Source organism: Chinchilla lanigera, unplaced genomic scaffold, assembly GCF_000276665.1.
Source record: "Chinchilla lanigera isolate Chin_1 unplaced genomic scaffold, ChiLan1.0 scaffold00049, whole genome shotgun sequence".
NCBI classification, from domain to species: Eukaryota; Metazoa; Chordata; class Mammalia; order Rodentia; family Chinchillidae; genus Chinchilla; species Chinchilla lanigera.
In genome coordinates, this window is record NW_004955450.1 from 15,157,802 (window position 1) to 15,180,823 (window position 23,022).

At 39.3% G+C, this 23,022-nt stretch overlaps 1 protein-coding gene across 2 annotated transcripts in view; it reads left to right on the forward strand.

Moving 5' to 3' along the window:
* The window catches only part of Bnip2 (BCL2/adenovirus E1B 19kDa interacting protein 2), a 22,659-nt gene extending 391 nt beyond the window's left edge, over window positions 1-22,268 (forward strand). The window contains exons 2-11 of one of the 2 annotated variants that reach the window (XM_005393826.2): window positions 4,793-4,899; window positions 6,280-6,347; window positions 7,183-7,359; window positions 9,042-9,218; window positions 11,207-11,309; window positions 12,026-12,157; window positions 13,628-13,714; window positions 13,823-13,921; window positions 14,795-14,830; window positions 17,719-22,268. In XM_005393826.2, the coding sequence (XP_005393883.1) occupies window positions 4,850-4,899; window positions 6,280-6,347; window positions 7,183-7,359; window positions 9,042-9,218; window positions 11,207-11,309; window positions 12,026-12,157; window positions 13,628-13,714; window positions 13,823-13,921; window positions 14,795-14,830; window positions 17,719-17,770 (981 nt within the window). In that variant the 5' untranslated portion in view covers window positions 4,793-4,849 and the 3' untranslated portion in view covers window positions 17,771-22,268. The remainder of the gene's footprint in view (window positions 1-4,792; window positions 4,900-6,279; window positions 6,348-7,182; window positions 7,360-9,041; window positions 9,219-11,206; window positions 11,310-12,025; window positions 12,158-13,627; window positions 13,715-13,822; window positions 13,922-14,794; window positions 14,831-17,718) is intronic. The other variant, XM_005393827.2, reaches the window with a different exon arrangement.
* The last annotated feature ends 754 nt before the right edge of the window (window positions 22,269-23,022 follow it).

A 23,022-nucleotide genomic window follows, 5' to 3' on the forward strand; every position in this document is an offset into this window, starting at 1 on the left:
CCCGCCTCCGCGATGACGCCCGGCGGTGGCGGCGTTCGCCGGCCTTGCCCTGCGCCTTCCGCCCGCGGGGGCTGAGCCGCGCGAGCCTTGCTTCCTCCTCCGCCTCCCGCCTCCCGGCCTGGGTGCGGTGACAGGCGCGCTGGTGCCGTGCTCCTGACCCGCGTCAGCCCTGGTGCAGAACAAAGGCGCTCGGGCTCCTGGGGAGCCTGGCACCCGGGGGACAGACGCGGAAGGCGGCGTCGCCAGGCTCGTAAAAGCGCTTCCCGAGCCGGCCAGGCTGAGCGGAGGGTGTGTGCGCGAGAAGCCGGGTCCCCGCGCGCCGTCGACACCCGTGCCTGCCGAAGCCCTTGCATTTCCCGCGCGCATCGTTGCCCGGAGGACCACTGAACGCGCTCGGAGAAGCCAGAAGCTGCTTTAGGTCTCTGTCACGTTGCTCGAAAGCTGCCTTTGTCCGGCCTGGGACCTCTTAGGGCACGCGGCTTTTGACGTGTTCCTCGAGGTACGCGTGGTACCTCGCGTCTAGCCAGCTGAACGAAGTGTGTGGCTGCACTTTAATGGATAGCTTGTTTCATCGTCACCTTTTTCTTTTTTTTTTTTTTTTCCGGTTAGGAGCGCCTTTTCCTAATGTTTGATTTCTTATTTTCAACTAGGCGTGCACATTTCTAATGGTAGTTCTAATTTCTGCAGTTGTAGAGGAAATTCTGTCATTTGTGAGTGGATAAGGTTTTATTTCTTTTATAACTGAAATTACCCGATTACGTTAGCCTGCAAGCTAGTTGGGTGTTGTGTTTTGTTTTGTTTGTTTTTTGGTCACCTGGCACGTTTACTCCCAGGTCTCATCATTTTCCATTTTCCTCTAAACTCTCCCCAGTCCTCATAATCTTCTCTCGTGCAGCCCGGTAGTGTTGGGCTAGGCCGGAAGTACAGCGGACTGACCTATGCACACTTACAACTTGACCCAGTTATCATAAATCAGTACTTTTGTGGCCGTTAGGCACTACCGGACCTTTGAAGCTAAAAGTAACCGACTGTGGCATGGCAGGCTTACTTTGTATAAAGTTGCCAGTGAGCTGGGGACAGTGTGCTGGATTAGAAACAGTTCTGGCCTGCCCTGGGAACCAGGATGTGGTGTCACTGCCCTCGTATGTGAGCTACAATGGGGATATGGCGGCAATGTTTTATACCTCATACCCTGACTGGTTGAAATATAGATGAGGCGTGTAGAAGTGGAACAGTGTTTTTGTCCATCCTGACTGAAAGGAATAATGCCTGCTGGAGTGGTAAGGAAGAAGGAACGCATGTGAGGAAGAAACTACGTGTATCTAGATACAGTACGTTAACCTTGGCTGGCAGTGGATTGAAAGGTATCTTGTTAAATTTGTATATTAAAAAGCAGAATAAGTCATTCCCGAGCTATAATTTTGTATCCTAACTAATATAAACTGTTTAATGCCGAGCTAGAGATTAAAGTGTTGGGTTCTAGTCATTTTAAAGCTGTCATCATCTCCAGAATGTTCTGTGTGCTGATAATAAACATGGCCTTCGCTGGACTTGATGGCACACACCAGTCATCCCAGCACTCAGGAGGCCGAGGTAGGAGGATAGCCTCAAGTTGGAGGCCAGCCTGAGCTGCATAGTGAGCCTAAGGCCAGCCACAATTACAAAGCAAGACCCTATAAAGTGCAACTTTTTGGATGTCATAATTGTTCTGTGCTTATTTTTACAATTTTGAGGGAAATCAGTACCGTTCTAATTTTTCTTTAGATTTTCTGTTAACATTTTTGATACAGCATCTCATTTGATACAGCATCTCGTTCCATTACTTCCCGAAAGAAGTAATGAGTGAGCGCCTCTATGGATCTGGGGGTAGTGTTTTATGATCTTCACAGACATACAGAATGTTTATTAAAAGGTGAACATAAATATTGTAGAATAAAACCTTTTTGAAAACAGGCAAGTGAAATTTTGCCAGTTTTCCTTCTGCCAGCCGTAATTGATTTCAGCGTAGGTGGTTATTGCTTGTACCTAATTCACAGCAATGTTAAATTGCACAATAGTAAAATTGCTGTGTAAAATTTTGTTATCATTTAGACGGTTCTAAATATCAGCTTACTGTTTAATTTTTGCTTATTTTGCTAGCCTGCGTGTAGAAATCCCTGTCTGCGTCCCAGTTGGATTTACCACACCTCCCCTCAGGCTGCCTCAGGAGGAATTCCAGTAGCTCCTTGATTTTTAACTTCTCTGAGGATAAAGACTAGAGTTTATCAAGACCTCCAGAGATAGCAGGCAAAGGAAGGATATCCGCCCTTACCACCTATCTATTGAGAATTACATTGTTTCTGTTGCATTAGATGCTTGTAACAAGTAGCATAACAAAGTGTTACTTCCCCATTCTAATTTTTCTGCAAATCTCTGAATAAAATGGGAAATAGCTACGGTTGACTTGTGAGTCAGCAGTGTCCTGATTTCCTTCACAGTAATTTGTGCTTATTCACTCCTTTCTTGTTTCCTGTTCTTACAGCTGCTTGGTGTTAAGTGCTTGGAAGAACTATACTCTCTCAATTATTTAAATTGTTTTAATCTACGTAGTGTACTTTCCCCCCTAAAGTTCTTGATGAAACGATGGAGTTCTCCTGTTGTCTGTTTGACTGGTGTAGTTATCCCTTAACTAAATGTGCAGGACAGGACACGAAGTGTACTAACATTACACAGCTCAGTGTATGGTAGTGAAAGTTGGATAAGTAGGCTAGGAGAGCCCAAGAACTTGAGCTTTCCATATGTAAAGGAGCAGTTTTCAGCTGATGAACTTGTTCGAGTTGTAAAGCAGCTAAAAGGCACGATTTGTCTTTTGGAATTTTATAAGAGAAATATTTTCTCTTACAAGTAAAGAATAGCTTTACCAACAGAAATTTATATTGCATATAGGTAAGTACCCAGAAAATAGTTTCATTATGTTTTTGGAAGGTAAAAGTTAATCCTACTTAGGTAGTTTAACAGACAAAATAAATCCAAGAGGTTACTGAAAGGCTTCCTAGCCAGTGTTACCCTTTGCAGGCCTTCGGAATGCATTGATTGCAACTTTAAGTCAGTATTTTTATTTTTGAAATGTTACACAGTCTACAGCCGTACCACCGTGAACACGCCCAATCTTGTCTGAAATGTTGTGCATTTTTCTGGTTATTTGAGGTATTTGAAAAAGACATCCAGAACATCCTGATGCTTTTCAACACCTGTAGAAAGAGGAGAAGAGGGAGAGCATCTCTGAGCAGTGAATGTGCAGAAGAGTCCTTGTTTACTTTCGAGTGGGTGACACGGGCTTGAGGAAGCTGAGCACTGAGAGGCGTAGGGAAGTAAAACCTGAAAAAGACTGTATTTTCAACTGCTGGTGCTGGAGCGTAATGCTAGAGTAACCAGTGCCATATTATGTACGATTTGATCTTGTTCACTGCAATCCTGGTCCCTTTTCTACTCATCTGTGGGCCAGACAGAAGGAGTTCTCTGCAGAGAAGGTTCCTATCAACAGGTAGTCTGTAGCGAATTACTAAAAATGTGTGTTAAAGTAAAAAAACAGCTACAAAATCGAGATTCTTTTAAGTGTTTTTTACTAGTTTTTCAAAATTTCCTGGCTTATTGTTTTCTGCAAAAATTAAAAATAGCATATGTACTCCCATATATAAATAAACTAGCTTTGCAAAACAAGTAGTTTGCATTGAGGAACAATCAGTATCCTCCGCGTTTTTCTGTGCTAATGAGTGGCTCTGTAAAAACTTTCATCTTTTGGGAATGATTATGCAAGCTGGGCGGGGAGCCTTCCGGTCTTCAGGAAGGTGTGAGTTTAGTTTATGTGAAATCTAGCACTTCAGCAAAATTCCTTTGAGCACCGCAACATCGCAGCAGATAGGCCAGCCATAAAACATGACCACCTCATTGTTTGAGAACAGTTGATCTGAATGGTGGGTATCATTTTTTTGATAAGTATTTTTAAAAGTTACAGTTTTTAGAAATCAAATAGTGAAAAAGGACTTTGCATGAAAACAGGAAGGATGGCTACAGTACAAGTCATTGTCCCTTCCTCCTCTCTGGTCTCAGCCAGGGAGCACTAATAATATTCTCAGTATTATTAGTGATGTTTTATGGAGCTTAAGAAATATGTGTTGCTATTACTTTTTAATAACTTCATCTGTTGACTCTAAAGGAACTAAACACTCATTTACACTGCTTGCCTCTGGATTTGTCACTATTTTTGTGATACCCTTTACCAGTTGATGTTAATGACTTCTTATTTCTTCAACCAAAAGGAGTCTCTTTCAACACCTCTTTGTGAAATAAGGCTATTGCCACATGCACCCTTCCTTGTGAGAACCAGAGTTGAAGTTTGAATCATGAATGTAAATGTGTAGTGTTCAATTTCTAGAATAACTTCTATCCAACAGGTAGAATATTTAATTACGATACTATAGTAGAGAATATATTTACTTTCATTTTTGCCCCACCCCAATTTTTTGCATAACTCATGAAATAAATAACAGCCAGACTCAATATGTACATGTGCGACAGAAGACAAATATTTTCACTTAATAATATTCTTACTACAAATAGTACTCTATTGTATGTACTTTGGGCTGTTTTCTGTTCTGATTCTTTAGAAGGAAATTTCAACCCCATAAACTGGTTTCATGAGCAGACCACTGAACTAAATCCATGGAGGTGTGAACTAATGTGCATTATTGCACTCTTTTACCAGATAAAGAGTAAAGTGGAAGTTGAGTTACTGTGCTCTCTTTCCTCACAGGCCATTGGCTCTCTGGATTGTCAGGAGTTTGTAGTTGACATTGAATCCCGGCTGAGGATGGAGGGTGTGGAGCTGAAAGAAGAATGGCAAGATGAAGATTTTCCAATGTGAGCAGTGCTTCTCAGTGAACATACTTAGAGCAAAACTTCAAAATGTCTTTGTTGAGATGTCATTTAATTTATAAAGTGTTGTGAGTGATTATTTGGTACTAGGAAATGAAAGTTCCTTTCCAACAGTTAGAATGATTCTCTTATGTCTCATTTTTCCACCAAACATGTATAAAATCTATAGTTTTTCATATTTGTTTTTAAGTTTCAAATTTTTGTTGTACGCAGTTTTTTGGGGTTTTTTTGTTTTGTTTTTTGGTTTTTTTCCAGTACCGAGAATCGACCTCACGATCTTGCGCTTGCCAGGCAGGCGCTGTGCTGCTGAGCTAAATCCCCAGCCCAAAAGGCCCTTTCTAACAGTTAGAATGATTCTCATGTGTCTCATTTTTCCACCAAACATGTATAAAGTCTATAGTTTTTCATATTTGTTTCTATCGTTTAAATTTCACATCTTCTGTTGTACAATCCCAGGACTAAGGAGTCTGAGGGAGGAGGAGGGTGATTTTGTTTTGTTTTGGTTTTTTGGTTTTGGTCTGGTACCGGGAACGGGAATGGACTTCACGATCTTGCGCTTGCCAGGCAGGTGCTGTGCCGCTGAGCGAAATCCCCGAGCCCTGTACGCAGTGTTTTAATATGATGCTTTTAAAATTGGGGTCTGAGGGGCTTCTAGGAGAAAAGTGTTTGGTTGGTCTTAAGATTTAAATTGTGTGGGTGTTTTTCCAAGAAAAAAGCTTCGTTAATAAATAAACAAGGATCTTCTTTATCATCTGGCCAGCCACCTAGACGGTTTTGCAAAGGCCACCTTCTATTTAAATGCTGCTTTCGTGATCGTGGTCAGAAGATACCCCAGTACCCATAAGGTGCCTTAGCAGTTAGGCTGTGCGCAGCTAGTGGGACGCTGTGTTGTACAGCGCTTGGTGAGAGCGGTACAGATGTGCTGAGCTCGAGAGCTGTGGCTGACAGCACAGGTGAGACTGAGCGTCCTCACGCGGTGCATCGTACAGCACGTTAAACTTGCGCCTTGGAGTTCTACTTTATAGTTTATACTTTGATACATTTTATAATTACACTAGAGCTGTTGCACAAGGAACTTAATACCTATTTTTGTGTGTTACTTATATATATCAACTCTGATAGTCCAGTTTTTTTCTTTACATGGACTTTGTAAGTTATTAAAGCTAAGAAAAGTACTGCCTTATTCCATTTTCCACATAATTGTTCCTATAAGTTGTATTTTCATAGACCTTTCAACTTCAGATGTATATAGGTATCTCTCCCCCGCCTCTCTCTCTCTCTCTCTCTCTCTATATATATAGATAGATAGATAGATAGATTTTTTTTTTTTTTTTTTGAGTAAGATAGCATGTCTGTGTCTTCTAGACCTTTACCAGAAGATGACAGTATTGAAGCAGACGTGCTTGGTATACCTGGACCAGAGAACCAGCCTGGTAAGAGCTTGATGCTTTTGTTTTTAGTGAACTTTGTGGTAATTTTTAGCATACAGTATTTTTTTAGTCCCAAAATTAAGCACAAGAACACTGAACCTTGACTTCTTCAGAGGGTGCTAAAGGATAAATCAAACCTTGAAGGAAGCATTTTTGGAGTACTTCAGAAATTTAACTTTTCCAAAACATACCCTTGATTTCTGGAAATCTGTACAGGAAGTGGGAGTAGATCGTTTTTTTACTGAGATGTGACACTAAAGTCAGCCTCCGTGTTTTTTTTCTTTGATCTCTTGTCAGTGATATAGAGCGGTAGTAATTAAAATCCAAATTTTATAAATTAACGTTCCGGGGCCGTGGTGGCCTTCCTCCCAGGAGCCCATCTTATGTCTCCAGGGTGCGCTTTTACCTTGCTGTTTCCTCTTCGACTCGCCCCAAGCTTGCTTACCACAAACCTGCCAGTTTCTTTCACTCTTCACCTTTTCTTTTTCAAATAAACTTTGCTACCATTAAAAAAAATGTTTTTGGAATTTTTTTTCCTGTTTTTCTCGAATGAGATGCCTAAAGTGCTTCTCTTATTCAACTTGAGCATCTAAAGCGTGGTGGCAAGCCTGTGGCACACATGCGCCCACAAGCACACCCTCTGTGGGCACGCCAGCCAGGTTGCCCAAGCACCGTCCCAGCAGCTGAGCGTCAGATAACCGCACATACGGGCCGCGCACGCTCAGGGTTAGCAGCGCCGGGCAACGACACGCGTGATTTGGGCACTTAGCCTCTAAAAGGTTTACCATCGCTGAGCTGAAGCATTCCTTATAATAAATTTTTTGTTTCCTAATTCTAGACTCACCAGAAGTTAATGGAAATAAAGTGAGAAAGAAATTAATGGCTCCAGACATTAGCCTGACACTGGATCCTAGCGATGGCTCTGTGTTGTCCGATGATTTGGATGAAAGTGGGGAGATTGACTTAGACGGCTTGGACACCTCGTCAGAGAACAGCAATGAGTTTGAGTGGGAAGGTAACTGCCGCTGTTCTTACCTGACCTCTCTTCACATGTCCATCTCTGTGCACGCACGTGCTCTTATAGTGGCGCTCTCTTTAGGGGAATGAAGACATTGGCAAACTTAAAACTTGTTAGTGAAGCCTACTAAAATCAGTGTTGTAAGGGATTTTGTTTAAAATGTTACTCTTTTAAAAGTTCATAGATTTCTGTTACTGTGGTACAAAATTCTACAAACACATGAGTATTCTGTGCTTTTCCAAAGTTTTTCTGCATTTGTTTTAAACTGACCAGTGAAGCAAGATTGTTTGCCGTAAGTTGCTTAAACACATTGTCTGGTAATTCTAACATGCTCTTTTTCAGTTGATGAAGTAAGTAGAAAACTTCTCAGCAGACATAACGTAGAGAATGTGCTAAAAGTAGTTGAGGATTTGCAGAGAGGGTGTTCTGAAGAGAGACTTGGGGGATGACTTTTTAGGTAGGTTTGCCGTGTTAGTACTTGGCGCAGTGACCAGCTTCAATTAATGTGTACACTTAGCCTCCGTGCCTTCATCGTTTTCATTCGGAATTCAGAGGAATTGGCATGTATTCGGCTTTGCATGCTTTCTTGGATTACATCATTGCTGTCTACGATATCTTTATATAGTTGTTAATAATTCGTATGTGCGATCTTTAAAATGATCTTCACTCCAAAGGCATGCATAGCATTAGGTATTTTATCTGCAGTAAGGAGTGGTATGCTGTATCTTTTGTTCCTTTTTTCCTTCCCTGTTTTGCTGATTCAGTAAGCAGTCCAGTAATAAGCAATATTTTATAAAGATACTGAAATAGTTTTTTCTGCCTATGTGTTTTGTCTCTTTCTTTAATGCTGCTGTAGTCATTTCCTGGAAGGATATTTTCCGTTAACAGCTTTGTCTTGGAAACAACTAACATGCAGTAGGTTCCCCTCCCCCCATCTTTTGGTAAGGACTACGATACTAAAATTTTGAAAATCATTACTTCATTAAAAATCAACTAAATTGCAATCTTGAAACGTAAATTATACCTAATCATTGGTGCTTATTCTTTGGCTAATATTAATTTAAATAGACTTTTGCATGTATTCTTCAGAATATATATACATTTCTGCTTTACAAAACTGATCACATGCAAAATGAGCACTGGGTCGTTAACCACTTTCTATCTGGTATTTCAGTGTTGGGAATTGTTCTCAGAACAGTTGGCCCTCAGTTACCTGGAGTAACCTGTAGTAGTAAATATCATGGACAGTGTTGTCATAAGTACAGTCTTGAAAGCCATTGTAGGACCATTGTAAGATTTCAGTGGCTCTACAAACTATCTTTTTTGAACCTTTGGAAATTAATTACACTGGATTAGGGATTAGGTACTTTGTTGAATTGGGCAGAAACTGATTTCCAAAGACATAAAATGGCCTTATATTTAAGACCAAGCCTCTTCCTTTATTGGAAAAGAGATATTTCAAATTCCACGAGTGATATAATGGACATTCTCTGAATAGCCAGGCATGCTGGGATCGCCTGAGCCCAGGAGTTTGGGCCAGCCTGGGCAACATAGCGCAACCCTTCTTCAGCAAAACAAAACAAAAGCTATATAATCTAGATAGCAAAGTGGTTAACACATAATTTTATTTGTACTGTAGAAGTTACAATTTGTGATTCAGAAACCTTTTATGTTGACAGATGACCTTCCAAAACCCAAAACTACTGAAGTCATTCGGAAAGGCTCCATCGCGGAGTACGCTGCAGCAGAGGAGAGGGAAGATGGGCGGCGCTGGCGCATGTTCAGGATCGGAGAGCAGGACCACCGGGTTGACATGAAGGCCATCGAGCCCTATAAGAAGGTCATCAGCCACGGAGGTGAGAGCGGCCGCAGATGGTTCCCAAACCCAGATGCTTTTAGAAAACATCCCTGCAGACGTTAACATAATTTTGAAAGAATAATAAACACGTCATTTTAAGGACATAAGTTTGAGGTAAAAGAATAAAACCTAAATTTAAAAATTGTTAATATACACGTGCAGCACAGTCAAAAAGTGTAAATGAGTGCAGAGAAAAATGTCTCCCCTACACCTGTCTCTAACCCTAACTGAGAGTTACTTTCTCCCCTTCGCATGCCTTTGTAATTTATACATTGAAATACTCTGATCTTAAGTATGTAGTTGAATGGATTTTGACACATCCCTGTATAACCGTAGGTACTCATATTCGTAACCCACACTCCTAAATAGGTAGAACATTTTCATTGTTCCAGAAATCTTTCTAGTACCTCTGTCCAGTGAATACCCTGCAATAACCGCTCCTTTCATGTGTAGCCTGATGATTAGTTTTACCTGTTAGAATTTTATTTAACTAGGATCACATACCATCTGTTCACTCTGATGTACTGCTTTTTGTTCAGCATGTTTTTAGAATACATGCATATTGTTGCATTTATTCACAGTTTATTCCTTTTTATTGATGAATATTATTCTATTACATTCACGTATCTGTTTACCTTCTGATGGGCATATGAATTATTTCCAGTTTGGACTAACATGGTAAAGCTTCTGTAAACATTCTTGCACAAGTATTTTCTTGAATATTAGACATACCTGGACTTTTTAAATTGTAACACTTAATTTACCTGAAACTCTGAACAAATAAAGCATTTAGCTTTAGTAAAACACTAATTACACATTTTTATGAAGTACGCACTTTGCAGATTTGTGGGGTACACAAAAATAACAAAGTTTAGTTCCAAGTCAAGTAGGAAAGCCGTGAAAGTACAAGTACTAAGTCCTGTTAATCCAACTGTGTCATATGCAGATGTTTACCTAGGCACCGTGTAAAGAGTGCCAGAATGTTATCCAGTAAATACTGTGCAGTAACACTGTTGCAGTGTTCGTGGTAGTCAGAGTATAACTTGCCTTGTAGGATACGTATTTCCTTAAATCCTCCCTTATACCACTGGACAGATGAGCACAGAGGTCAAGGATACTGATTTATTTCTCATTTTTATTTAATTTACTCTCTGCCAACTGCATTTTCTTGCTTCTGCAGTCTTCATTCATCTAAAAGCAGTCACTTGAATATTTGCAGTTACATTCTTCTGCCTAATTTAATCTCATTCAGATGAAAAAAACAAGTTAAGGGGCTGGGGATTTAGCTCAGCGGCAGAGCGCCTGCCTGGCAAGCGCAAGGTCATGAGTTCAGTTCCCGGTACCGGAGAAAAACCAAAAAAAGAAAAAAACAGGTTAAGTTGGAGCAGGAAGTCCACAGACATACATTAATTCAGCTAGTTCATAGAAATGAACTTGTGAGACCTGCTTTATGCTTTAAATCTAATTGTCTTTCTGAAGTAGCACTTTATTTTTCTTCCTGGAAAAATACTAGGGCATCTTAGCCTATTGGATTATCACACTTAATATGTTTTGTGACTGAGGAATTAAGAAAGTGGAGATTCTAGTGTTCTTGAAATGTTTGGATCTTTTCATGTTTATAAGCAATAGAAATGACTGTTAATAAAACATACACGTTAGTATGTATAGTTATATCAGAGAAGTGATCTTGATTTTAATATCCTAAATTCTATAAAGTATTAGGCATTGTTGACTATAAAACTATCTTTTTAAAAAAGTATCCACTTTAACCATAAATTGCATGAGAATGTTTTATTTTAGATACTGTGTTGTTTCTGCTTGGATTATATTTCTGCTTGGATTGTATCACTGTATTTCTGTAGTTGCTATAACATGGCCCCCTTTTTCCTATACAAATTTAAGTTTTCCGTCAGCCACACAGATGCCCTATAGAGTATCCTCACAGTGAAATCATGTTAGTGATTTGACCTTTGATTGTTTTTTCAGGATATTATGGGGATGGATTAAATGCCATTGTTGTGTTTGCTGTCTGTTTTATGCCTGAGAGTGGTCAGCCTAACTACAGATACCTGATGGACAATCTCTTTAAGTAAGTTATCTTAACAAAAATGTTGGGACAGAATTCTAAGATAATTCCAGCTCCACTTTAAGGGAGTGAAAACAAGCCAATATAAAAATTATAAATAATGTCAGTTCTGTATCTTGTTATTCAGCATCGTGAAACTAGTTCTGCAATTCAACAGAAATATTGGCAATTTAAAACTAGAAAATTTATCTCAGGTTGTCTGTTTCAACTTCATTATTTTACATTTGCACATGTTAAGTATAAAGAAGTAGCTTTTATCTCAAAATCAAGCGGCCAGATTACATTTTCCCCTAGAAGCCCAGTGTAATGAGGTGGCGTGGCTTTCTTATTTCCACAGAAGCATTCTGTTTCTCAGGTTGCTACAGTTTCAAAGTCCTTATTGGGGGAAATTTTAACTTACACAGAAGTAAAGAAAAATAGATCAGATCATCCATCCGTCACCCACTTCCATAATTCTCAGCTTATACTTCATTCCCACTTCTTTCCCTGCTGTAGAATTTTGGAACAAATCCCAGTCATCATGTCATTTAACCTATAAACGTTTCAATATGCACCTCAAAGAAATAACTCTTAAATAATCATGATGCTAGCGAATGCAGCTTTAGATTTTTAATTGTCCTCATTACGTGGAATTGAGAAGGGAGTCATATAATTTGGCAAGTCCATTTCAGTTCTGCACACAGTGATATATAAGGCTGAAACTTAACTTCTTTTTGTAGGTATGTTATTGGCACTTTGGAGCTGTTAGTAGCAGAAAACTACATGATAGTTTATTTAAATGGTGCAACAACTCGAAGAAAAATGCCTAGTCTGGGATGGCTCAGGAAATGCTATCAGCAGATTGACAGAAGGTAATGGAAACACAGGGGGAAAGCTCAACTGAACGATTTTTACAGTGTCTTTATTGGATTAAATTTTCTTTTGCCGCTTAAAGATACCATCTCCACTTCCTAGTTACATTTCTTAACTTCGTGAGTTTCTGTTCTCTAAAGGCAGTATTTTAGAATGTTAGGAATAAAATTAATTTTGAGTAGTCTTATAAAGAATAGCTAATTCTTCAAAGCAAACTTATCAGATCGTTCTTTATTTTTCTCATTTATGCCATTTGGAACACTTCCTACAATTTATATCGTAGGGAAAGAATGGGGAACACAGTACATTTTCTATTGCTTCTGAGTTTTGCCTAATTTGTCATGCTTAGTATATTTTATCTTTCTTAAATAAACTAGTTTAGCTATAATTTTCCTCAGCACAAACCTTTGAAATATGTTCTCTTAAGAATTAGTGGTCTATGCTAATCGAAGGAACTTTAATCTTCCAATTGATTTGATTCTGCCATGGCTAATTGAAAATAGTTTAGTCAGCTCGGGCCCGTGAATAGATTCTTCTTCGTACCTGTACTGGACACTAGCTAGCTCTTCTGATGAGGGGGCAGATAGGAGTGTGAGTGGGCGGGTGTGTGTAGATCCATAGTGATCATTTTATTTATGTGTGAAATGTGCATGATAAATAGCCGTTTTTATTTGGTTGTTTTAAAGTTTTGTTTTGTTTTGAGACAGGGTCTTTGTAGTTCAGGCTAACCTTGAACTCACTGTGTAGACCAGGCTGGCTTCAAACTCACAGTGATCCCTCTGGCTCAGCCTCCAGAGTGCTAGGATTAGAGGGCGTGGGCCACCACACACCACGCCCAACTGAAATTCTTAAGAACTGGTGTTAGATCGGATTCGTGTTGTTTGTTTGGTCATCTCTGCTCCTTCCTCTCTACCTGCACAGTATCTTTCATGATGTTAAAGAAATTAGTACCAATTTTGCTCTTGTCTTTTTCTTTTTTTTTTTTTTTTTTGAGACAGGGTCTTACTCTGCAGTTCGGACTGGCCTTAAACTCACTTTGTAGCCCAGGCTGGCCTCAACTCACAGTAATCCTCCTACCTCAGCCTCCTGAGTGCTGGGACTATAGGCATGTGCCACCACACCTGGCTGTCCTAGTCTTGAAAAGTGAAAATAGTTTACTTTCATATTCTGTGTTAACCTTTCCTGGACTGACAGAGTCCTAAAGGTGATGAGTGTGTGCTGGGATACGCTTGATAAGGTTGGCTATAGTGTAGGTGTGAGTTTAGCCAAAGCAAGTACAGCTGATTGTAGAGCAGTAGGAGACACCTTCGGAACTCAGGAATGCATTTCCTTGTCTCAGGAGGATCGTGTCTAAATGAGAACTTCTGGTGACGCTGTTCAGTTATTTTGTATCAACCTGCACATAACTTTATCTCTTAATTTCTAGCATTAGGATTCGTAGAAATTTATAAATTATTCTTTAACTCTAGGTTGCGGAAAAACCTGAAATCTCTAATCATTGTACATCCCTCTTGGTTCATCAGAACACTTCTGGCTGTTACAAGACCATTTATTAGGTAATTCCCTAAAGGCCTTTGACGTCATAAAAACTTTTTTCCCTTGTATAAATTTCTTGGTATTGTGAGTGAGAAATACTGATGTGGTTGTCTTTATTTTCTCCATAGCTCAAAATTTAGCCAAAAAATTAGATACGTCTTTAATTTGGCAGAACTAGCGGAACTTGTTCCAATGGAGTATGTTGGCATACCAGAATGCATCAAACGGTATATTTTGTTTTATTTCTTTAATTATATTATGTTAACCCTTTATATTTTGATGTGCGAGAGGTAATAGTTTTCAGTATTCATTTTTTCTTCTACTTCATTTAGTATTTATAACACCTTTCAAAGAGCGGAAAAAGCGTCTATCCCACATCTCCCTTCTAAGTGCCTGTGTTCTTGAGACTGTCATTTTCTTCAGATTATCAGTTGAAGAACTGGGAAGCAATTTTGGGTTGTATGGTTTCATTTCACACATTTAAAAACTGGTGGTTATAGTCTTAAATGACTTTCTGACTGACCAGTACTGAAAAGCACTCTCCACTTGAACATGTTGCTCTTCCAGTCTGAGTAAAATTTCTCAAGGCACTGAAAAATGATGTTGCTGCGGCTGGGCGTGGTGGCACATGGCTGAAATCCCAGCCCTCAGGAGGCTGAGGCAGGAGGATTGCCATGAGTTCTAGGCCAGCCTGGGCTACATAGTTCAAGGCCTGAACTATATAGCAAGATCCTGTCTCCAAAACAAAAACAGTTGCCCAGAGAAAAAAACATTTGTTTAAATCAGCCCAACCCTAGTATTTCAGTGGCTGGAATTTGTTCTCTTTACCGAATTCACTTTTGTCTGTCTAACTTCTGAAAAGACTTGTAAGGCTATTAACATAATTACCTGAGCCTCACATTGCTGCTAGTAGGAAAGTTTGTCATGTAACCCAAGGCTTTAGACTGTTGAGTGTGTCCACACTAGACTTAATAAGTCAGTGTTTACTTTCCACATAATACATTTTTGGTTCTGCATATAGACTAATGTTTATTTTTAGTGCCTTTTTTAGTTTTTGTTTATCTCATGTGTATTTACTGAAATAACTCTTCCCTACCAAGGTATGAAGACGAAAAGTTTAAAAAGAAACAAAAAAGGTATATGCACACCTTGACTGGGTTGCATCTAGACTAGTCCATCCGCATTGCACAGACTAACTCCTCCTTACTGGCTGGTTAGCGTGTAGACAAAGATGAGAGCACTTGCAAATATAAGCAGACCCCAGCATCCAAGTGCATGGCGGCGCAGAACTCCTGGTGCTGCATGTGAGCTGGAGTCGCCCTGTTTTAATACTGAATACATCATTAGGAATTAAGCTGCCCTCTTTCCTTTCTCTCTGAATACTGATGGTGAAACCAGAGAGGTTCCTAAGAATATTTTTTGAAATGCCAACATTGAAGACTGTTTCACCATTTTCTTTAACTCCCTACATTGTGCTTTTGAAATATTTATGCAGTCGTTTTTTAAGGAATCAGTTTCCTTCCCTGGGGTTGATGATTATATTTGCAATGCGTATATTCTTTGGCTAACCAACATTGGTTTCCTTGTATGCTTAAATTAGCCTGTTAACCAACCAGATTCTACATGTGATAAAATACCTACAAGTTCAATGTACCATTTAACACTTAAGCACTCTGCTTTCCATTTAAAATTTAATTTTGAATACCTCCGCTTTGAGCATAACTATCTACTTATATCTTGATAATAGAAGTTGAAAAGCAAGGGTATATGATAGTTACCATTTTCTGTAGTAATTTAGAGAAGTAGGATTTACATGTGATGTGTTAACAGATATTTAAAATACTGACAAATTAGCAAAACATAGTTTGATACAGTGTCTCTTAAGAACTAAGTTGGGAGATTTCTGTATATTGCTTTGACCATCTCAGGTCGGCTGGAACGTCTTAATATTGACCACATTTCCTTTCTGTTGGTGAGCAAGAATTCAGTTGAGCACATGACAGAATCATAGACATTTCTGTGTGACACCTTATAATTTAACCAATACTAACAAAGAAAGGTGACAGTGATTTTAGATCATACAGATGTCTCACTTCTTCCTAGGCATAACTATGCATTTGCCAGACAAGTCTCTGAAATTTAAAATATAATCTGGAATTACTGCTATTTTGAAGCCAGCTACTTCTTGCATTTCAAAATGAGTTGCCTTTGCTCATAGAAATATGCTGTCCCGGGGGCTCGGGATTTAGCTCAGCGGCAAAGCGCCTGCCTCGCAAGCGGAAGGTCGTGAGTTCGGTTCCCGGTACCGGAGAAAAACCAAAAAAAAAAAAAAAAAAAAAACAGAAATATGCTGTCCATCTTTTTTTTTTTAAGTTCTTAGTAGTTAATCAACTGTCAAAAATTTTAGGCATTAGGAAAAAAGTACAACTCATACTTTTTAGTTAAATGCATTATTTGAAACTTGTCACTATTATTGTATCTTGATTTTTGTTTTTTTCCACTTTTGTGTTTAACTGTAACTAGGACATTGTATGTATCCTTCAGGTACTTAAGTTTTTATACAGTTTCTTAAGAAATAAACTCTTGAGAAACAGCCTTGAAAAATAAAGTCCTTGTCAGTTTGAGAGTGACAAAATTTAATTTTTTTAACTAAGTGGAAATACAGAAACATGTTTCTAAAACCAAAATTTCAAGCACCTAGGTGTGGGAGCTTATTTAAGGTGACGTGAGGCACACCAGTGTTAATGTAGACAGTTGAAATGTTGCTGATATTTCAGACAGCTCAGTGCAAGTGTGGCCGGGTAAATGGCAATTTAAATATTTCAACAGAATTTAAAAATAATGATGATATAGCACATAAGGGTATTTTAGATGTGAAAAAATTAGACATTTATTGTCAAATGCCTTATCGGGAAATGTGTACCTTTCAAATATTTGCTACCAGTATAAAGAACCTTCAAAAATGTTAACCTGGCTTTACAGTAGGCCGGGGCTTTTACTTCTGGTTCACGAATATTTAAGTGAGCCAGTGATCGTAATAATGGTTACTGATGATCGTAGTAATGAGAACAAACGTGAAAAGTATCTTCTTCCATCGTACCAGATTGGTTTTGTGGTAACCAATTTTGTTTTTGTTTTATTTTTGCAATACTAAGGATTGAACCCAGAGCCCTTGCACTGAGCTGTATCCCCATCCCTTTTTATTTCTTAGCTTGCAACAAGTTCTCAGTAAGTTTTCCAGGCCGAGCACAAATTTGCAGTTCTTCTGTCTCAGCCTGCCAGAGTGCTAGGGTCACAAATGTGCACCCTAATGCCTGGCCATACCAGATTGTTTTGGCCTTCCCACACGTGGGCTGCTCACACCACTGCAGATACATCGCTAGACCGTTATCTTTGAAGCATTGTCTATAATTATTGTGTGGTAATTACCCAGTTCTTACACTCCTCACATTGATAAGCCCTGTCTCCAGATTTTTAATGCACATTTGGATATTTCTGAACGTTAAATTCTCAACAGTTTCTTCCTACCACAATTAATGAGAGCTGTTCACAAAGGGTGGTGACTCGTTTTGGAGAATAACTAGATTTCTATAAGTACGCATTTCTGTTACTGGATTTAAAAAATATGAATTGACCACGGGTGGCTTTAATGACACTTTGATGTTTCATTTAACAAAATCATCTTTGAGGGACTGTCCCCCTCTGCCAATCTCTTAGCACTTGGGTCCCCGCTGCAGCCCAGCTTCTCGTCAGGAACTTCTGAGAGCGTTTATCTGTGTTTGTGTGCAATTGTAGTCTCTAAAGAAACAACAGTCGTGTTTCTTGCCAGTGTCCTCCTGCCTTAAAATTCTGTTATCTCTTTTGGTTGGGAAAAATAATATTTGGTAATCTTTTACTGTGTCTGCTTCTTTGCAATGCTTTGTTTTTTAACAGAATAATATTCTATGCTGAAAGTAGTCACTGTTTTTAGAAAGATAGTTGTTCAGTCGCTGGTATCTTACTGTCTATATTTTTCATTAAACAGAGTCGATCAAGAGCTTAATGGAAAACAAGATGAACCAAAAAGTGAACAGTAAGTTAGGCCTCAAGCTCAGACAAGACTGAAGGGTGTGGCCGTGATGAAGCCATGTTCTGTTTCGCATTTGTGATGCATTTCTTGGCTTGTATTTTTGTGTAATCTGTTACAAAATCAAATTGACTTTTTAATGGACTTTTGTACAAGGGACTGTTCACTGCTGTTTTGGTTTTTAAATCTCGAATTTAGCTCTTCGGTGGCTACTTATATTGTACTCACTTTATATTTTCTATTGCTAAATAGCAGAGAACTACACTTTATATAAAACAATTTTTGCATTTGTTTGTTGAATAATGCATCTTCAGTAAAATATTTATATGCATAAATGGCAAAGGAAAGAAATAATATATATTTTTATGTTTTTAAACAATATTTTTTAATGTATACCTATCTTGTGGAAGAATATTCAGGTAAATAAGACCATGATTTTGTAAAGTACATGTTAGAATGTTTGTTTTTCTACATGGTTGAATACATTTCCTGGGCAACTTAGAAAATTAAGTTGCTCTAAGGCAAGAGACAGTTAAACTGATTCTCATGAATACCCAAAGATAATAAATAGGTTAGTAGCATCCCAAGCTCACTTGACATGTATAGTTCTTTAACTCAAAAGTGCAAATACAAGTGTACTGCACACTTACTCCTTTTTAAAAACAAGTCAAAAAGCCATTTTTCAGAACTAGAGAACTTAAGAGGCTAGAAATTAGGGTCTGTATATATGTATATTTGGGATATTTTGTCTTCTGGCCCAAAGTCAGGACTGTTACAGAAACCTTGGATCTGGTCGCTGATGTGAAGCAGGCCGTGTGTTGGGAGCGTCGCCCTGGGCTGTGTGAGGGCCACGGAGCGTTGCAGAGAGTGGGGCAAGGTCTCACTGTCGCACTTTCTCGGTAGGACACAGGCTGCTTTTAAAATCCCTCACTGTGGGCACTTTACCAGGATACTTCCGTGTCACTTACCTGAACTCAGTGGTAGATCGGCCTCGTAAGATACGGTATGTTTTCAAGTTTCTGTTGAATCGTGTTTGACGATTCTGTAAATTAGATTAATTTTGTAAGTCTTAGAGCATCATTTTCTCGTGCTGTTTGGGACATCATGTTTGATAGAAGCATTTAAGCTCCTCGTTTCGTTTGGCGACTACCTTTACATTGGAATAAATGGTGTTTGTGCAGCCAAACAGCTTAATTACCCGCACACTCTCCTTCAAGCCGCTCACTGGTCTAGTGTACGTCCCATGCCGGAATAGTGTGAATATGTGCAGTAAGCTCATTACCGTCTGTTTGAAGATCACGCTGTGCAGCCACCTGTAAGCTACTGTACATGAGTAGCAACGTTAAAGTGGCTGTGAGCTCAGCTTTCAAGATGCATTGTGTCCTGTACTGAACGTATACATGGTTTACACTGCCGTCATTTTTTAGTATTTCTGTCACAAAAGGGAATTTTTCTTTCACTTTTTGTCCTCTTCGGCCATACATTAGTGTGCTAACACAGAGTCTAGTCGGAGGTACTAGAGGATTCTCTGGATGAAATAATACTCTTGAGCAGCCTCTCGACTTGGATCCAGCAATTCTGGGCAGATCCTGGACTGATGGCATTACAGTAAATTCAGCCGGAACCACCATCTTGGAAACATTTTGTGTTGAAGAAGGAACAGAAAATGACTACGTAGGCATGCTTTCTAAACTTCCCATGTGAGGGAGAGGAATGTGGGTCATGCTGTGATCAGACACGATACTTGCAAAGCATTGTGGGTGGTCTGGTCTGTATGTCTTTATGGTCTTAAAACGAGTGGAACTTTCTAACTGGTGGTTTACTACCACACTAAGTCCTTAGCTCCTGAACTTGAAAAATGTAGAGTAATTGAAACTTTTTATTGTGTTTATTAACTTTTGCAGTCATTATTCCTAACTGCAGAACTTTCTGGGAAAGTTCCGTTTTTCTAAATTTTTTAAAAATAGAGGTAGCCTAATTCTGTCAAAACATTACAATTCAGAGGGAGCAGTGGTAACACTTGAGTTACAGTGAAAGGGCCAGGCTCTAAACCACTACCTTAAAGGGATGCTGTTTTATGTGTACCTTCATGGGGTCTGCTGTAGGGATATACCCACAATAAATGTCTCATATGTAAGCTGATAATTAGTAGATTAGAAGGATTTCAGTTTATTTGTAACTTGTAACATTTTCCCTTATTCTATTTTGATTTCCATTACTGATGGAAGTAAAAGTACATACAATTTTATTGTTTCTACTGGGATCATGGATCTAAGTTAAATGGTTTGATTTGCTCTTTCTCTCACCAGCTGTGAGTGCCCCTCTTTAGTCAAAAGTTTCTCTTATGAGGTATGAAATAGGCACCGGGGATATAGCTCAGCGGCATAAGCGCCTGCCTGGCAAGCTCAAGGTCCTGAGTTCACTTCCCAGTACCAAAAAAAGGATAGGAGGTATAAAATAATTTGATTCTGCTTGATCATATTCTTAAACAGGCACCAAGGAAATCTGACGTTGAGCTCACCTTTAAGTTTAGTCATCATTAATTCCAGCAGGGTGGAGAGGACATGAAGAAAGAGGCACTGAGTAGTAGGTGAGAAGAGAGAGAACCCTTACAAAGGGACGGTGACTTCGCTCTTACCTAACCTGCCGCTGTACCCCCGACGGGAGTGCTACACAGGCAGCTAGTGGTGCCTTCTCTGGAGTCCAGCAAGAACACCGTAGGCCACACACTGTTTGATGAGGCGACCATGGGTTGAAGAAAAAATTGGTAATACCTGTGATAAAAATGTGTGCTTTTCTCTGCTTTCTGTGTCTCTTGGTACAGAAGCAAGTTTGAATAGACTGGGTTAAAAATACAGTGCTCAAGTTCATGTTCAGGACTGTCATTTTCTGTTTCTCAGTTGGGAAACTGCTTTCATAATAAAATCTTGGGCTGGTAGTGCGGCTCGGTGGTAGAGCACTTGGGTAGCATCTGCCAGGACCTGGGGGTTCAACCCCAGGAATGGCAAGCAGGGAAGAGGGGAAAAAGAAACCAGAAACTCCCAACAGACACCGCTACTTAGTAGCTGCACTGAACACAGTACTGAAATCTGCTGCTTGACCAGTAAATAGCCATAGCTAGTTTCTTCAACCACAACTCCAGAATCTGAGAGGCCTGCTTCTTGATAGGCTTACTATCTGGCTGTGTGAGTGCTCAGGGAATGCAGAAGTGACTTAGTGCAGAAGTCGCTTTTTAGATTTCTTCAGTTGACAGATAAGTTAGTGTATATCTGGTAGAATATGTCAGTTTCTTGATGAGTCCAAGGTTGTATAGGGAAGATGGAGGCAGCTTCAGCCTTCTTTTTCCTATGTTGTAACATTGTTACCTTTGCTGAGGTAGAGATGGGCTGACAACAGAGATGACTACATCTTGTTTTTGTTTTGACGCCTGTTTTTTCTTTCCCCATTCTATATGGATACTTGAGAAATGGGCCACAAACAAACTTCAGAGGGATGGAGTAAGTAAAAGGAAGTAACGTAAGTTAGGCCCGCCTTGCTACAAGAGAGTTCATCTGTCCTCGGGGAATGGAATTTGTGGTGTTTGAAATTGCTGGGAGGGAGAGCCAAGGACTGAGGCCGTTGGGAAGGCTAGTGTGGAGGGAAGTGGGGTTCGCCTTCCCCGAGTTCTGAGCACCCCTTCCCTTTTCCGTGATGCTGTGTGAATTTAGAGTCATCACCAGGGAGGCCCACTAATGCCTTTGCTTTAAAGTTCTAAATGGCAAGCAGAAATAAAGTAGAACAATACAAAGCAACAGTAAAACTTGAATAGAATAGTTTGTTTTGCAAACTAAAACTGCTATGAAAAATTCCTATGCAGCATTTCATAAGTCAAGCACCAGATGAAAACCAAGTCTGCTTTCAAGTCAGTAAAGACTGATACTGAGATGTTGGCTTCATGTAGCTATTGGGTCTTATCTTACGTGACATCTTACATTCAGCAAAAGGTTATCTTTGCTTTTGAAGTTTTTAAAACATTTTTCACATTCAGTTTGACACAGGAACTTGGATAATATCAGCTACTTTAATGTCCCCTTTTAACAATTGCTTGCTAGTTTATTTACATAAGCCTGCCTAGTAAATACTGGTGGTATTCAGGGCCACTGATTTGCACAACCCTTGGGACACAATTCACGTAAAACAATTCAGAGTGTCAGTGCACTTTGATACATATTTCAGAAATACGTTTGTTACAAGTTCACACGCTGTCATTTGAAAAAAGTTACTGTGACCTTTTTATAGTGTTAGATTGCTGTTGACTAGTACCGTCGTTTCAGCGTGAGAAATTAAACTTCGATATCTGTATGCAACATGCTGATGAGGTCCCTGTAAGAAATGTTAGTACTGGTCATGATTCACAATGTAGGAGATGTAATATTTTCTTTTCCTTTGACCTTTTAGGAATACAGTAACTTGTGTCCTTTTTTGTTGCACATAGTTTTCCAACGTTAATAAATTTAATTGGAAAGTTGGTATTTGCCTCATTTTATCATATTTCTTCATTATGCTACGACTTTCACAATGAATCATCTAATAAGCTTTTCAAATAATTTCAGACCTTTACTGCTCTTTATACTCTGGGTGCTTCCTATTTGGAGAGGAGTGAACAGTTCTGAGTTGGTTTTCAACACTGTTTTTTTTTTTTTTCAACACTTTAAGTTTAATCAATTAAACTAAGTTTAATCAAACTTATTTCGTAGTGTAGAGTTATTTTTTAGTAGGTGACCCAAGGGTGAGAGTATGAGAAAATAAAGACATGGCGTAAATTAGGGCCTGTTTAGAATCCAGACCGGCAGGGTTCCAGGTGGTGACGGTGGCTTTTTGCTCTCACCCCTTAATCACCATTCGGCTACTCCAGGGCCAACGACCGTGCACGCAGCTGTTGCGTTTAATCCAGTTAGGGTCCTGATCCACAGAAGATGGAAGTATGTGGCTTGCACATAAGGCACAAATTTTAAATATAAACTCTGCCAGGTGAAACTTGGAATCACAAGCCAAACGCCTGGAGGACTAAATTAGCCAGCCCTATCTTTTTTTTTTCTTTTTTTTTTTAATTTTAAAGAATAAAAGAAGGATAACATAATAATAGGGGGGACTTAGCAAATTACAGACAAAATGGTAGGAAATTATCAATGGTTATCGTTTTACATATTATCTACAAAATAGTTTCTCAGGAAAACAAATAGACAAATAATAGTGAGTTACAGACAAAAGAGGTAGGAGATT